At 37.1% G+C, this 14,985-nt stretch overlaps 1 protein-coding gene and 1 long non-coding RNA gene across 5 annotated transcripts in view; both read right to left on the reverse strand.

Moving 5' to 3' along the window:
- Positions 1 to 380: 380 nt before the first annotated feature.
- On the reverse strand, positions 381 to 7,112 carry LOC108883099 (uncharacterized). Its single transcript, XR_001960881.2, has 5 exons — positions 6,839 to 7,112; positions 5,560 to 5,623; positions 4,883 to 4,959; positions 3,730 to 3,791; positions 381 to 521 (listed from the first exon to the last, which is right to left on the reverse strand). It is a non-coding gene; the product is annotated as an uncharacterized LOC108883099 (long non-coding RNA).
- Positions 7,113 to 7,588: 476 nt separating this feature from the next.
- The window catches only part of lin28b (lin-28 homolog B (C. elegans)), a 32,236-nt gene continuing 24,839 nt past the window's right edge, over positions 7,589 to 14,985 (reverse strand). For 2 of the 4 annotated variants that reach the window (XM_018675985.2, XM_018675989.2), the window contains exon 4: positions 7,589 to 13,821. In XM_018675985.2, the coding sequence (XP_018531501.1) occupies positions 13,509 to 13,821 (313 nt within the window). In that variant the 3' untranslated portion in view covers positions 7,589 to 13,508. The remainder of the gene's footprint in view (positions 13,822 to 14,985) is intronic. The other 2 variants (XM_018675987.2, XM_018675988.2) reach the window with 2 other exon arrangements.

Genomic DNA, 14,985 nt, shown 5'->3' on the forward strand with positions numbered 1-14,985 from the left:
GCCATCTGCCTCGACCAGCTGGGTTTAGACAGAGAGAGGGGGATGGGGTAAGAGAAAGACAACATTGCAGATACATAGACTAAGTCAAAATGTAAACAGTAGTAATAATAATAATAATGATAATAATTATAGCTAGAGGAATAATAATGACAAAACAGTGAAACATTAGTAGCACTAACACTAATAAATGTGTAATTATTGTCACATAAGGTGTCAAAAATGGTGGCTAAAAGCAGCTAAAACCCAAAACCCCAACCCTAACCAGTGGCTACATGTGGTTTAATGTAAGTGAAGGTTCTAGGTTTCAGAACTATTTTTAGTCATTACTGTGTAATAATTACAAAAACACACTAAAATATGTGATACTGAGTTGTAAAAAATTTAGTTTAAATTCATTGTAATTAGGTATCAAAAATGAATAAAGACAGCTTAGGAAAGGAAAAATAGATTTATTGATTAGTTTCTGTGATTAACACATGTTCTTGTCTCTGCAGGAGGAGAGGACGAAAGCAGCTGAAGACCTAAAGTGGATGAAAGAAAACAAAAGTGTTACAAAGCTGTTAATTAGATAAAAGACCTCCACCATCTAACTGCTGTAAACAGTGCTGCGTTCCTGTTGAAAAACACTTTTCACACACACACTTTTCTCTACCATCTGTAATGTAGTCATGGGCACATTTTCCACAGACTTGTATGTCTTTATTAAACTTCTGTGAGAACATTCAACTGCTTATGATACAACTATTTAATGAAAATTGTATCACAAGCAGTTAAATGATTACAAAGATGCTTAACAGACATGTTTATCTTTGGAAAATGTCCTTATAAGTACATTAACCCTAACCAGCTCTAAGTGTTTCCTTGTGGTCAAATGTCTGTCATCTTTGCTGCGATTTATTAGATGGAATAAAATCAGTAAAAGTTTCTTCCCAAGCTTTTGAGTTGCATTCTCTATTATGTATAACATTATTATACAATATATTATGTTATACTATATCATGTTTATATATATATATTATATATATATATATATATATTTGGTTTTATTTAACTTTTAAAAGGTTTTACACTTCATTGCTCAGGGATTTTAAGTAATTTTTAAAGGCTGCACTGGTGTTTTAGACTTATTGTTTATGGGTTTGATACTTATTTAGATGTTTTTTTAGGCTAAAATTTTAAATTTTACATGTTTTGTACAGTTAACTTGCTTAATTCTTAAATATATTTTTAAAGGTTTTAGATATTTATATTTTTAAAAGTTTAATAAGTTTTAACTTTATTTATTGAACAATGTTTTACACGTTTTTTTTAGAATGTTTTATCCCTATTTTTTTAGATCTATTCCTTAAAGGGTTGAAATGTATCTGCCTTTTAAATCTATTTTTTAGGGTTTTACACTTAATATTTAAAGGTTTTCAATTTATTTCTTTACAGTTTTATATACTATATATACTTTAAACCTGTTTATTAAAAGGGGTTCTATTCTAAACTATGGTTTATATATATATATATATATATGTGTGTGTGTGTGTGTAAGGGATAGACCGATTATTGGCTGCCAATATTCTGCATTTTGACGCATCTGCCTTTTTAGGCAAGAGATTAATTTAAAACTGGTTTATTTTGGCTCTGATGCAGCCACTTTAACTTCATAAGACATGCTGCTGAGCCTGGGAGCTCCCTGCACTTTTTGTTAGAATTTTAAAACAGATGTTTATTGTCTAAGATTCAAAAAAACTCTACATGTTGCAAATCTGTAAAGCTGTTTAATAAACATATGCTTAAAGGCATTTAAACAAAGTTAAGTGTTGCAATTTGTTTCAAAATTTTTCAAAATTTTGACGCCAGTATTTTCACTTTTACTGCAAATGAATATCTGCACCAAATATCGGTTATCGGCCTGAAAAAAACACACACACACACACACAATATATATATATACATATATATATATATATACACACACACCCACACACATACATACAGTTGCAAGAAAAAGTATGTGAACCGTTTGGAATTTCAGGGTTTTCTGCATTAGTTTCTCCTAAAATGTGATCTGATCATCTAAGTCAAGGGTATTGACAAATATAATGTGCCTAAAATAATAACACAATTTTTTTTTTTTATCTTTCATGTCTATATTGAACACACTCATTCAACCATTCAAAATAGTGGTAGTGGAAAAATTAAGTGAACCCTGGGAATTAATAGCTGGTTGACCCCCTCCCTTGGCAGCAATAACCTCAACCAAGCGCTTCCTGTAGCTGTGGACCATACCTGCACATCGTTCAGGAGGAATTTTAGCCCATTCTTCCTGGCAGAGATGCTTTAGCTCTGTCATATGCTTTGGATGTCTTGTGTATGTCTCTTTTCAAATCATTCCATAGCATCTATATTGGATTGAGGTCTGGACTCTGACTTGGCCACTCCAAAAGGTGGATTTTGTTGTTCTGAAGCCATTCTGTTGTGGAATTGCTCCAGTGTTTTGGCTCATTGTCCTGTTGCATCACCCAGCTTCTACAGAGTTTCAGCTGACATACAGACATTCTCACATTATCCTGAAGAATTTTTTGATACACTTGGGAATTCATCTTCCCCTCAATGATTGCAAGCTGGCCAGGCCCTGATGCAGCAAAGCAGGCCCAAATCATGATGTTTCCTCCACCATACTTTACGGTTGGGATGATGTTTTCATGATGATATGCAGTGCCCTTTTTATGCCAGATGTAGTGCTGCGTGTTCTTTCCAAATAGTTCAATCTTAGTTTCATCAGTCCACAAAACATTTTGCCAATACCGCTGTGGAGTGTCAATGTGCTCTTTCACAAACTTCAGGCATGCAGCAATGTTCTTTTTAGTAAGCAGCAGCTTCCTTCGTGGTGTCCTGCCATAGACACCCTGCTTGTTCAATGTTTTACGTACCTGTCGACTCATGAACACAGATGTTAGCCAGCTCCAATGATGCCTTCAAATCTTTGGCTGTCACTCAGGGTTGTTTCTTTACCTCATTGATTAGTCTTCTTGTGCTCTTGGGGTCATTTTGACTGGGTGCCCACTTCTTGGTAGAGTAGCCACAGTCCCAAAGTGTCTCCATTTGTAGATTGTTTGCCTAACTGTAGACTGGTGAATTTCTAAAGTCTTTGAAATGACTTTATAACCCTTTCCAGTTTTATGTAAATCAACAATTCTTGATCGTAGATCCTCTGAAAACTTTTTGGCGAGGCATGGTTCACATAAGCATATTCTTCTTGTGATGAGTACAGTCAAAAAGTTTGAGTGGTTTTTATCAGTCAAAGTAGCTCTAGTCCACACCTCCAAACTCATTTTCTTAACAAGACTCCAGGTATGCTAACACCTGACTCAATTTTGAGGTCATTAATTCAAGGGTTCACATCCTTTTTCCACTTGCACTATGAGGTTTTTATGGTTGCTCTCAATAAAAACATGAAAAGTCAGAATTTTTTTGTGTTATTATTTTAGGCACATTATATTTGTCAATACCCTTGACTTAGATGAAGATCAGATCACATTTTAGGAGAAATTAATGCAGAAAACCCTGAAATTCCAAAGGGTTCACATACTTTTTTTGCAACTGTGTATGTATATATATATATATATATATATATATATATATATATATATATATATATATATACACACACACACACACACACATACATATATACTGAGGTAATGACAGTCAGACTGAAAAGAAAAAACTAACACTGACCTTCTGGAGATGTCTTCACGTCTCTCTCTTCTCTTTGTGATTTAATGGTTAAAGTTTGAATCCTGTGGAGAAAAAGACAACAAACTTTAATATAAAGATGCAACTTTTAACACAAAATAAACACACAGAAAGTTTCTGAGTATTGTTAACTGTCAAAAGACAGAGAAGTAAAAGACACTAAATCTACAAAGAAACCAGAGCGTAGAGTAACAGGTTCTGGACTAATCAGAAATAGTCCAAGAGTTAAATTTCCTCTATACACAAAGGCAGAAGAAGCTGCTCTGACTGGAGAACTGACTCCACCAGCTCCTGATATTCACACAACAGCAGTGGATGGAAAGGTTTGTTTCTTCTGATAGAAACCAAAATGACCCAATAAGTTCTTCACACATTTATGATTTACTGTACTAATAAGAAAGAGAGAATGAGCGAGAGAATGAGACAGAGAAAGAAGGGGGGAAGGGAGAAGAAAGAGAAAAAGATAGAGAGAAAGCATGAGAGTGAGTGATTGGGGGGGGCAGACAATTAGAGAGAAATAGTATAATAGTAGTAGTAAGTGGGGTACACACCAAAAGATAATCAGGCCAGTTAGGGTTAGGGTTTGTTTACTCTGAAGTTGTGAGATTTGGAATTTTGAGTGTCCAGACTCCAGTTGTTGGAGGTGAATCTGTTAGTGTGTGGTGTGCCATGCTGGTCTTCACAAACTCACACTATAAAAAACTAAACTGTGAAATCTGTCATTATTTGTCATCGTGTGTGGTCTCCCACATTTTCTACATCGGGTAAGATTTTAAAAGTCTTTTAGTGTGTGCCAGGCTTAAGAGAGCAAGGGAGAGAGACAGAGAGAGGAAGAGAAAGAGAAGGAGCAAGAGTGAGGGAGAGAGTGAGAGAGAGACAAAAAGAGAGCGAGAGAAGGAGAGGGAGGAAGAGGGAGGGAGAGTTGGAGAGAGCAAGCTGATGTTTAAATTCTTAATTTTCTTTGAACTGTACATTCACATGTAAATAAACATATTATGTAAATAAACTTTAATAATGAGTTCTGTCTTTTTGTGACAAATCAAACTATTCACATATCAGTTGAATTACTGAAGGTCTATAATCTAATGTCAGTGCTCTGTGTTGGACAGTTGATGTAAACCTGTTTGTGAATTACCTGGAGGCCTCAGTCCTGGTCTCAAAGAACTTCTTCATTGTGCAAAGACTCTGCAATTGTGGACAAAGTGCTGACACCTGGAGGAAATAAAAAGAGAAATATACAAAGGAAAATGATCAATACCGTATGGCCTGCCCTTCATCAACAGTTCATCAACAGTTTAACCCCAAAACACAGATAAGTATTCAACATTACAGCAGAACCAGGACAGTTTCCAAACGTTAGAGGAGCGTCTCAGAAAACGAGCTGTTTACTGTCACATATGACAAGAAAAAGCATCACATCTTTAGGAATCAATAACAATAAATACTAAAATTTAACTAAAATGATTATCTTAAATTTCAACAAATCACTGGAGGAATCATGTATATTACTGTGAAGTGCATAATCAGAACTTTCACTTAAGGACATTCTTGAAAGCAGTGTTTTAACTTGTGGTATTTTTGATTATACCTCAGTCCACAGGCAGACAATTAACTGAAAACTATTTTGAGTTTTTTTTTTTTTTTTTAAATGTATAACTACTAGTATTTTCTGACTATCTGTGGACAAAAATAGTCAGTTGTTATTATATTCATTAAATACCAAGGATTTAAACAGAACTACTGTTTGCTAATATTAATAATTCAGCTCATCAACACATTTTTTCAGACTGGGTAAATCTTTAGGACTCATACCTGTTTGGTTTGTAAGGTGAGAGCTGATGTTTCTGTCCAGGCTGTAGCAGCTGAATGAGCAAACCTGGAAAACACAAGTAAAACACCTGAAGAACAAATAACCTAATTAATAAAGAATAGTTCACCACCTAAATCTGAATAGTGCAGAATACAACACTGAAAACCTTAACACTAGAACCTTGACAATCACATTGAAGGTGAATAAATTATGTTACTAGAATATGACTTAATTGATCTCAGAGAGGAAAGCATTTATTAAATAGTTTTATAATAATTTTTAACAGTAATCTCAGCTCATACATTGTGACCTACTCTTGAGGCCTAAAACTTGTGGCAGAGCACAGAGTTAAAATCTAGTCTTCAAGCTTGTATTTAACTCAAAACTGAGCTCAATAAAGTCTCAAGTCACCGCAAACAAATTTGTCATCAATAACATACACAACAGGGGATCAATGGTTGTCTATGGACAGATTATTACCACAAAGCTACAAAGACACATAAAACTACAGGGGCAAAAAACTAACTCGCAAAACAATCACAATGAGATTCTTAACTGCCACACATGAAACACAAAATGACCATAAAGAAACGTTAAATGACCTGGAATAGACACAAAACTATAAAGACACAATGCGTCGTAAAACAACCACAATGAAGCTGACCCTAAAAAAACACCCAGCTAGAGACGCAAAACGATGCAATACCACCACAAATAGGCAAAATGATCACATCGACTGTGATAATCCGCCATAAACTGACTTAAATTGGCCCAAGCTGCCGCGCATTACGAAGAAGCAGTAAAATGTCTGCAGCCTAATTGTAAAAGAGATGCAAGTGAAGTTGTAAACAGACAAACTGAGTACTTAACGGATACCACCCTCCACAACTCATTAATAGATAGGGCTAATGCTAACTCTCGACTCTAATGCTAATGCTCACACCCAGGTGAAGAGCAGCCAGGTAGAAGCAAAATGATATAAAATGGCTACAAATAGCCACACACCGGAGTTAAAATGACCAGAATGGTACCCAAAATAACAAAGAGGCGTAAAATGTAAATGTAAAGGTAAAGTGAAAACACATGTTGGATTTACACATGTTGCTAAAAGCCCATTATGTTACCATCCGTCCACGTTGGAAGTCTACAACTCATGTCAGGAACGCCTAAACGACTGAAAATGTAATTAAACGATATCATTACAAGGTAACGCTCAGCGCTCATGCTAACAGCTCTCCGACAAAGCTAATGCTAACGCTAGTCACTAACTGTTTGCCTTACCTTCAGGCCGCAGGTGTGTTCAGCGTCCAGTCTCAATCCTGTACCACAAAAAAAGCAGCTCCAGAGTTTGTTTTAGCATCCAGACCTCTTCATGAACGACGTTTTCTCACGGTACTAGCAAACCGAGGTGGCGGTTCAAACTTAGTTTAAATCTGTTTGACTTAGTTTCTCCGCCTCCCCGCGCTCCTCCCAGACGGTCATGACCAATGAGGAGACACGTCGTAGCAAATGACGACATACGTCAGCTAACATTGGCACGAAAGCGCGTATTGGCCGGCCGAATCTGGTCCGCCTAGCAACCGCCTCTGATTGGTCTTGAAATACCTCCACCCTAAAGACGGAGAGGCCTTAGATGTATTCCTGGACTGTATATAAGGATTTTTAGTTAAGTAAAGTAATCAACCAATCTAGTGCTGTAGTCAAGTAAGTATTCAATCAGTATAGTATGGCAGTCAAGTAAGCTAAGTATTCAAGTAAGTTAAATAATCTATCAATCAATCTAGAATTGTAGTTAAGTAAGATATAGTTCTTAAAACTTTCCTGTGAAATTTCTCTTTTTTCAGTCTGGTAACAGTCGGGTCTTTGCTTCTGACCCCACCACTACTACTGTTTCCACAGTATAAATAGTACTCCACATGATTAGCTAACTGATCTTAATGTCTAACTTTAACAGTGGAATTGAAAGGTACTGAAATTTAAAATCTGAATTACGTAAAATAATATACAAACAAGTATCAAACCATTTCAGTGTCTAGTAGGAAATTATACATACTTTAATGCCAATATAATATGTTTATTTTCCAATCAAGTAAAACATTTAAGACATATTCAAAAATCCAATCCAAGATTCACAGAAATTAAAAAAAAGGCAGTACACTTATATTGGGGCTAAAATAATGAGTGATATGCACATAGAAGAACATTTTTCCCCATTCAAAAGCAATCAGTGCTTGGCTCTAGACGTACTCCAGAGAAAGAGAGCTCAGAAGACTCCCTCTGGCCAGGATGTAGAGAGTAAAAACATAAACTAACATGAGAAATGTGAGGTTATTAGTCAATACAAGGAGGTATCTGCAATTAAAACTGCCTTGGTTGGATTTCTAGGTCCTTAGAGGTCCACTGTCCCAGTATGATTTCATGTACATAAACACAATATGAATTCGACATGATACAGTTCAGTTAAAAAAATAAACATCATAAATGATCATCCCCTGAAACACATTGTTTCTCCAGTCAAGGCAAAGCACAGAGCAGCTGACAAAGGCAGCCGTTGAGGTATGTGAACTTCAGTCCATCTGCTGTCGTCCCCTAAACAACCACACGAGGGAGCAGTGAGACTGACTGCAGAGGTTCCCCTATCTGGGATCATGGCATAGTACATCCTGTTAGTCTCCAAAGGCTTTTGATACATTATTGATACTTTATAGTTTTTCTGTCTTTGTAATATGAATGTAATTTTCTTATCATTCTTGGGTTTTGGGATAGTCTTTGGACCAGGTGTGCATGCTTTTATTTAATCTATTTATCATTTCTTAAGAATCTGAAAAATGTAGACACTTATAAAACACTTTTCCTTCAAATTATATTATATTATTTGTTATTATCCTAATTTAATTAGCATTAAGTTGTTGTCTGATGAATGCCTACTGTTTTCAGATTTTGTGACTTTGAACAAATGAACTGAACATTTAAATTGTTCTTTAATAAAACCCCATAAAAATGGATTTAAAATACAATTCAAAGTTTAAAGCAAAAGTTCAACATTTTGGGAAATATGCTCATATGCTACAGCAGCAGCTGCTTAGCTTAGCGCAAAGACTGCAACCTGACAGCTAGCTTAGCTCTGTCTAGCCCTATTTTGTATTTCTCATAGATTAACTAGCAAACACTGTGGGAACAGAAGTAACCACTGGTGAAACTTAACAATAATTACCTCCGTGTCCTGAATGTATGCTTATACATGAGACTCAATAAACTAGGGCTAATTCTTTGCCAGCAGCTGGTTAGTTTAGCTTAGAACAAGGGCTGGAAACAGCTAGCTTGGCTCTGTCCAAAAGTGAGATAATCCACATCACCTCTAAAACTAATTAAACAAGGTATAACAAGTTTGTTTTTTGTTTTTTTTGGGGGGGGGGGGGGTAATTTAAGATTTAAAAGACAGAAATCACTGATGATAGCGGTATGGATCTTCTCTCTGCTAGAACCTGATTTCACTTTTTTCCCAAAATGTCAAACTATTCCTTTAAACCCAGATACATGGTTTCCACAGGACAGCAATGAACTCTGCCCAATTTAAAACACTGAATCACGGACCCACAAAGATATAAAGCATGAATTATCTTTTCAAATACACAACTCTATGCCAGTCCGTATCGTATGAAATTAAAAAAGTGTTTCTAAAAAGTTATTCTCATTTGTCTCAGTTTCTCAACAAATATAACAATTTTTGTTAACATGGTGTTATATGAGTGATACAGTCTTCTATAGAATGCCTTTGAGCACTGCATAATGTCACATAGCATCCTTCTTCATTTCTTCATTACCACCACTGAGGGGCATGAATGCACCAGCATTGACTCTCAGATTGGTATAAATTTCAAATTAAGTTTGGTTTGGGATCTAACAAGTTTGTATCCACACAGATTTTTCATGATTTCGTTTCTCATTATATTCTGTCACAGCAAATTACATCTGAGACACGGCATTCCCTTTTCAATGTCTGAGACTCTAACTGAGCCCTCTGCTGAGATACAACTGGTACATTCTGGATCACAAACGTTTGCTCTTGGGAAAACCCTTATGCAACATTTTTTTGATGATTTTGATGAGACTCATTGCTTGTGTTGTCTCATGTTTACATGATTCAGAACTTAAGACAAGTGGGAAAATATTAATAATACAGTTCTACCAATTTGTTATCCTACATGCAGCCTTGATAAACCATTTGATTATGTCTACCTTAAGGGGGATTAGTTTCTTGAGTGTGTCGAATACTGAACAGGAGAGTAAACAAGAGATCAATCAGTAGTTACATTGATTGGAAGAAAATATACAGCTACTAACAACAATAATATATTTTACTGTGTTTGTGTATTTTGTTCATTACAGGCATCAACTCCATATGTAGGCCCACTGCAACATAGTGATTCTCTCAGCTGAGTGTGAACTGTAATACTGCGGTCATATGCAAAATCAATCTTTAATCTCATGAGTTAGTTTTTAAAAAGTAATGATAACAATATTCATCTTCATAAACATTTTTTTTAGAACGAGGTCTATGCAATGTCACCATTAGTACAAAAATCTACTGATTTCATGTTAAATGTTAACAATGCCGCTCTAAACTACAAATGTAGTTTGCAACAAGAAGGGGCATCATCTCCAAACCACATATACGTCTGATTATCTGAGGCTGTAAAAACGGCTGACAAAGGCCATTACTATGGAGCCCAAAAAGAAGAGAATATCTATTTGGTAATAGGGTCAGACAAACAAAACATAGAGATAGGCACTCCTTGTGCGAAGTACAATCCTATTCTTCTCCACCTTTAGCCCATCATATCAAGTGGTTACAAAAACGGTTATGATAAAATACTTACAAACTAAAAACAACAGTCCATGTCTTTTCAAAATGCGTTCACTCGGAAATGTAAAATATTTCATATTTAACATGTCTATAGCTAGCCCAACAAACTGAGGTAAACTCACTGGCTGTCTGCAGCTGAGTGATGAGTGTATGCTGACAGTATAACACAAAGCTGGCAGAAAAAACTTCACCCTGGATGTGTGAGAAGAACACGCCCATTCTGAAAATTTGTGTAAAACCTTCAAAAAGGGCTTTGATTGTAAGGATAATATTTGGAGTCACAAGTGATGAGCCGCTTCAGGGCTGATTCGTTGAAAATGCCATGTGACTCTAGTGCGACAAGTGGCAAAATTAACAAACAAACGGCATGGAGGAGGTAGAGGGGGCTGGGAGGAGGTAAGGAGTTTGTGGAGGAACAGCGCATATGAGGTAGGCTTTTGCTGTAAACAAAAAAAAGAAGAGTTTTGCAGTAAAAGAAAAAAAAGTAACTCATCAAATCTGGGAAGGAAGACCAGGGAAGTCTGTGGCAACACTAGGGAACTTCTCACACAACACCTCAGTACAACAGAGACCTAAAGTTAATCATACGAGCTCATCAAAAAATATACAAAACAAAAAGAAATGCACAACTATGTATAACTCAAGAGGTAGTTGCTAATATCAGTACATGAATCGGTTACATACGTCTCTTCGCCATTGCTTAACAGAGTTTGTTGAGTCAGTCAGTGGATGATTCCCAAAAGAATACAATACATTTTTTTGGTTAATTCCCTGAGAACAGTTCATCATCCTGAGAGGAATTGTGTGTAAAAATGTAAAAATACATCATAGAAAAAGATGTTGTTTCCATAGAGATTTGAGCATGGCCTGTGCTCCTTCTGTGGTTTGGTCATTCACTTGTTTTTTCTGTCATGTTGCATTGTTGAGATTTGATTTTTAACGCACACACACACATTCAAAAAGCTGTACATAAAAAAAACAAAACAAAACCAAAAAAAAAATAATAATAAAAAACATAACCGCAGTATTTCGCTTCCAGCAATAAGTCCCTCTTATTCTGAAAGAGCGAGGATAGCAAGCACGTCAGCAAGTCTTAACTTTTAAATGCCTTCAAAAAATAAAGCCAAACTCTTTGGTATAGAAATATACCAAAAAAAGTTGGTTGTCTACTTAGAGCTTTTAAAACACACACAAGCTAGATATCATCATACAAAGATATTTGATTTGTCAGAACATTAAGATACAACTCCGAAGTGACCCAACGTGAAACTTTGTGAGGGGTCAACTTCGGATAAGCTCTTTTCACATTCAATATGGTCAGAGAAGAGTTGTTAGGTCACAAATAAGTGCCACTAAAGCCATGCTTGGGATTCAAGTTATACCAAAAGCAGCACTCTTTTTCTCTCTCTCTTTCTCTCTCTCTCTCTATCCCTTTCTCTTTTTCAGTGAGTCTGAAGCAGCAGCAGCAGCAGCAGCAGCAGCAGCAGCGACGACGGTGTCTCATCCCAAAGAGGGGTGAGCGTTTACCTGGCTGGTGCCGACTAAACGAATGGTAGGCACAGATGGAAGAGGAACGGGTGGTTCGATCCTAACTGTCGCACAGCTGGGAGAGTGAAAAAAATATAAGCTTTGACGTTCTTCGACATTCGTTCCCGAGAGGAAGAGTTGGTGAGGTATTAAGTAAGTAGAGCAGCTGTGATGACACTGTGGTTTATCTGATCCTAAACTTATAAGAAAAACGAGGCGAGCCTTTGTGCTGTGTCCGAGGCGACTGCCGATTATTTGAGCTAGTGAATAAGAAGGCGTGGAGCTTTGTCGTGGATGAAAACGGTTAAATAGAGAGAGAGCTATAGGTTTTCACACAACAACAAAGTATCCCATGCAATATACAGGGCTATTCACCTATGTCAGAGCTAATTCCTTATATATGCATTACTTAAAGTTAAGAGAATTTCAATTATATCTTGTGGCTTTACATATATATTAATGACTTATACTATGATTTATAAAGTGTAGCGTTATTTTAAACTAATTATACAACAACCAAGGTGGAAGTCTAACGATCGATTCATTACCTTGAATCTAAACTATGATCTAGCCTAATTATATGATATCTTCTCTAAGGCGTGTCTATCTATCATAGTAGGGAACTGAAAGGTTAATAGTGTTGACCTGCACCTGAAGAAGAGGTGCTCCAGTCTGACAGTTTGACTTTTCTTCCAGAGCATGCACAACACACACACACACACACCAAACACACACTTTCTCGTTCTCTCTCTCACAGCGCATGCACAAACACACATGCTCAGCCTTTGACAATCAGTTGGTCCGGTCTATTTTGTGTAAGAGAGAGGTATGTAGTGAGTGTTTCGAGAGTAGCAGGCCCACTGTCTTTTTTTTTTTTTTTTTTTTTTTTTAAATTCCCTCCATATCCATAAAGTTTCCCTAGAGATCTTTAGAAGCCAAGCTAACAATCCTATGGGTCTGGATTATCACTTAGAGGGTCTTGAGCTTTTAAAAGTCTTCTTCTAATCCTTCTTAAAATGAGCTACTGTGTGTGCTAAAAGGATGCATCTTGATTTTGTCTGAACGATTAGGCCTACAGGATATAAATTTGCGGGTTTAAAATCGACAACATCTGTAAGGAAAAAGCATTCAAAACGGCCAACACTTAGGTCCAAGGTGGGTGGGGTGAGGAGGGAAAAAATTGTCAAACCAAGATTCATACCACGTAGTTTTGCTCTTGAGCTGCACTGATTGAAACAAGAAAAAAAAAAAAACAGTCATTCCCTGCAGTCACCATTCCAGCGGTGGTTGCCATAGCTGCACCAGATGACTGCAAGTGAGTCAGTCAGTCACACACATTCACGCACATCTGTACCCCGTTGATCGTTGCCATAGCTGCGCTGGTTAGAAAAATAAAAAAACAACAAATAAAATTAAAGTAAAGAAATTAAGACCTCCTATTTTTTCACAGGTGTGAGGTAGATGAAGGGGGGGGCTTCAGGTATCCTTGATTGAGGGGAGACATGAGGGTCGGTGGGGGGAGAGGGTGGTGAAAGGTTCACCTCTATGGGGCTGTTTTCAGGATTTCCTCCACCTCTGGGTCCGGGGGCCGCGGTGTGTGTGGGGCTCCTCCGGGGAGGAGGAGGAGCCCTCCAGGGGAGACGAGCCAGAGCGCTCCTCCTCCTCCAGGGGGCAGAGGTAGGGCCCGGTCCCTGGGCTGGAGGCCGAGGTAGACGCATGTTGGTCCTGAGAGCCTGTGGCAGGCGCCAGCGCCTTGTGGGGACACTGAGCCACCATGTGCGTGATGCTCTGGCAGTAGTGGCATTTCTTTGGCTGGGGGGGCAGGCCACACTCCTTGGCATGGTGATCCAGACCTCCACAGTTATAACAGCTACAGGGGGCGGAGAGAAGAGAGAACACATGGAATGATTAAAAAAAAAAAAAAAAAAAAAAAAAAAAGTAGAAACCCTCATCACATTATTCCTTAGTTTCCTAAATAAAACAACACCATTTATGGAGAATACTTTGTAAGTATAAAAAATTAACTATACTTTTTTTAAAATCAAAAATAAACACACGTCTACAAAAATTTAAATAAACACAGCATGTTCTTGCTGCTCTAGCTTAGATTGACCACTAGGTGGGAGTATGACACAGGATATTGCTCCAGCTCAAACATGAATGGCAGTCCGTAGCATGCCAAACTGCACCATGTTATTAAATCTGACAAGGGCCACAAGAGTGCTGAAAGAGCGGCAATGAAAACTGTGATGGCAAAGGTGGCCGAGATTTCAGCCTGTCAAGAAGCCATCAGTTGTTTTGGCACTACATCAAATCAAACTGACATTTGGACAATTTTTCGCTGCTTCTGGTGTCAGGTACTCTTATTCAAGGCTTAATATCCAAAACAAATCACTGGTCAGGCCTCTGTGTCTTTCTCATTGTTGGTCTGTTGCTCAATGCTTAATACCTCTTAAGCAATTAAATCAGTGGTTTCATGTTGATTTTAATTTAAAAGCCAAACAAACTCACACTGTCTTTTACGTAAAAGCTGAATGCAGCAGAGGCTCATCATCAGGAAACAGCAGTTGACTATAAGGACTTTAAGATGCATCCCATTTGACAGCCAATTAAAAGAAAAAAAAAAAAAAAACAAGCAAAAGCGGACACAGCAAACCAGTGTGTCAGCAAATTGCTACCACTACTTAAGAGAATAAATCATGACAGGGTTTTTGCTAGGAAAGTTTATTTCAGTCCTCACTGCCTCTGAAAAGGGGCTGAATTATCTCCAGGGAGCTTTTAACATTGATACAATACTTTCCATCCAATTAAAGAAAACACCCTTGGAGTTTGAGTTAAACAAAGAAATATAATAGACAGTATTTTTCATGGCACATAAGTTGTTGGCAGTGGTGATCTTTTAAATTATTTATGGTGCTTTTTAAAAGAGCTATTTCAAGAGAACAATTATATTTGTAATTTCAGATTCACAAGTAGCAATAAAAATGTATTAATCTATTGTAGATTTGAGATTATTATCATGAGAGGTTTATTA

This window comes from Lates calcarifer, linkage group LG7_1 (assembly GCF_001640805.2).
Source record: "Lates calcarifer isolate ASB-BC8 linkage group LG7_1, TLL_Latcal_v3, whole genome shotgun sequence".
NCBI lineage: Eukaryota > Metazoa > Chordata > Actinopteri > Centropomidae > Lates > Lates calcarifer.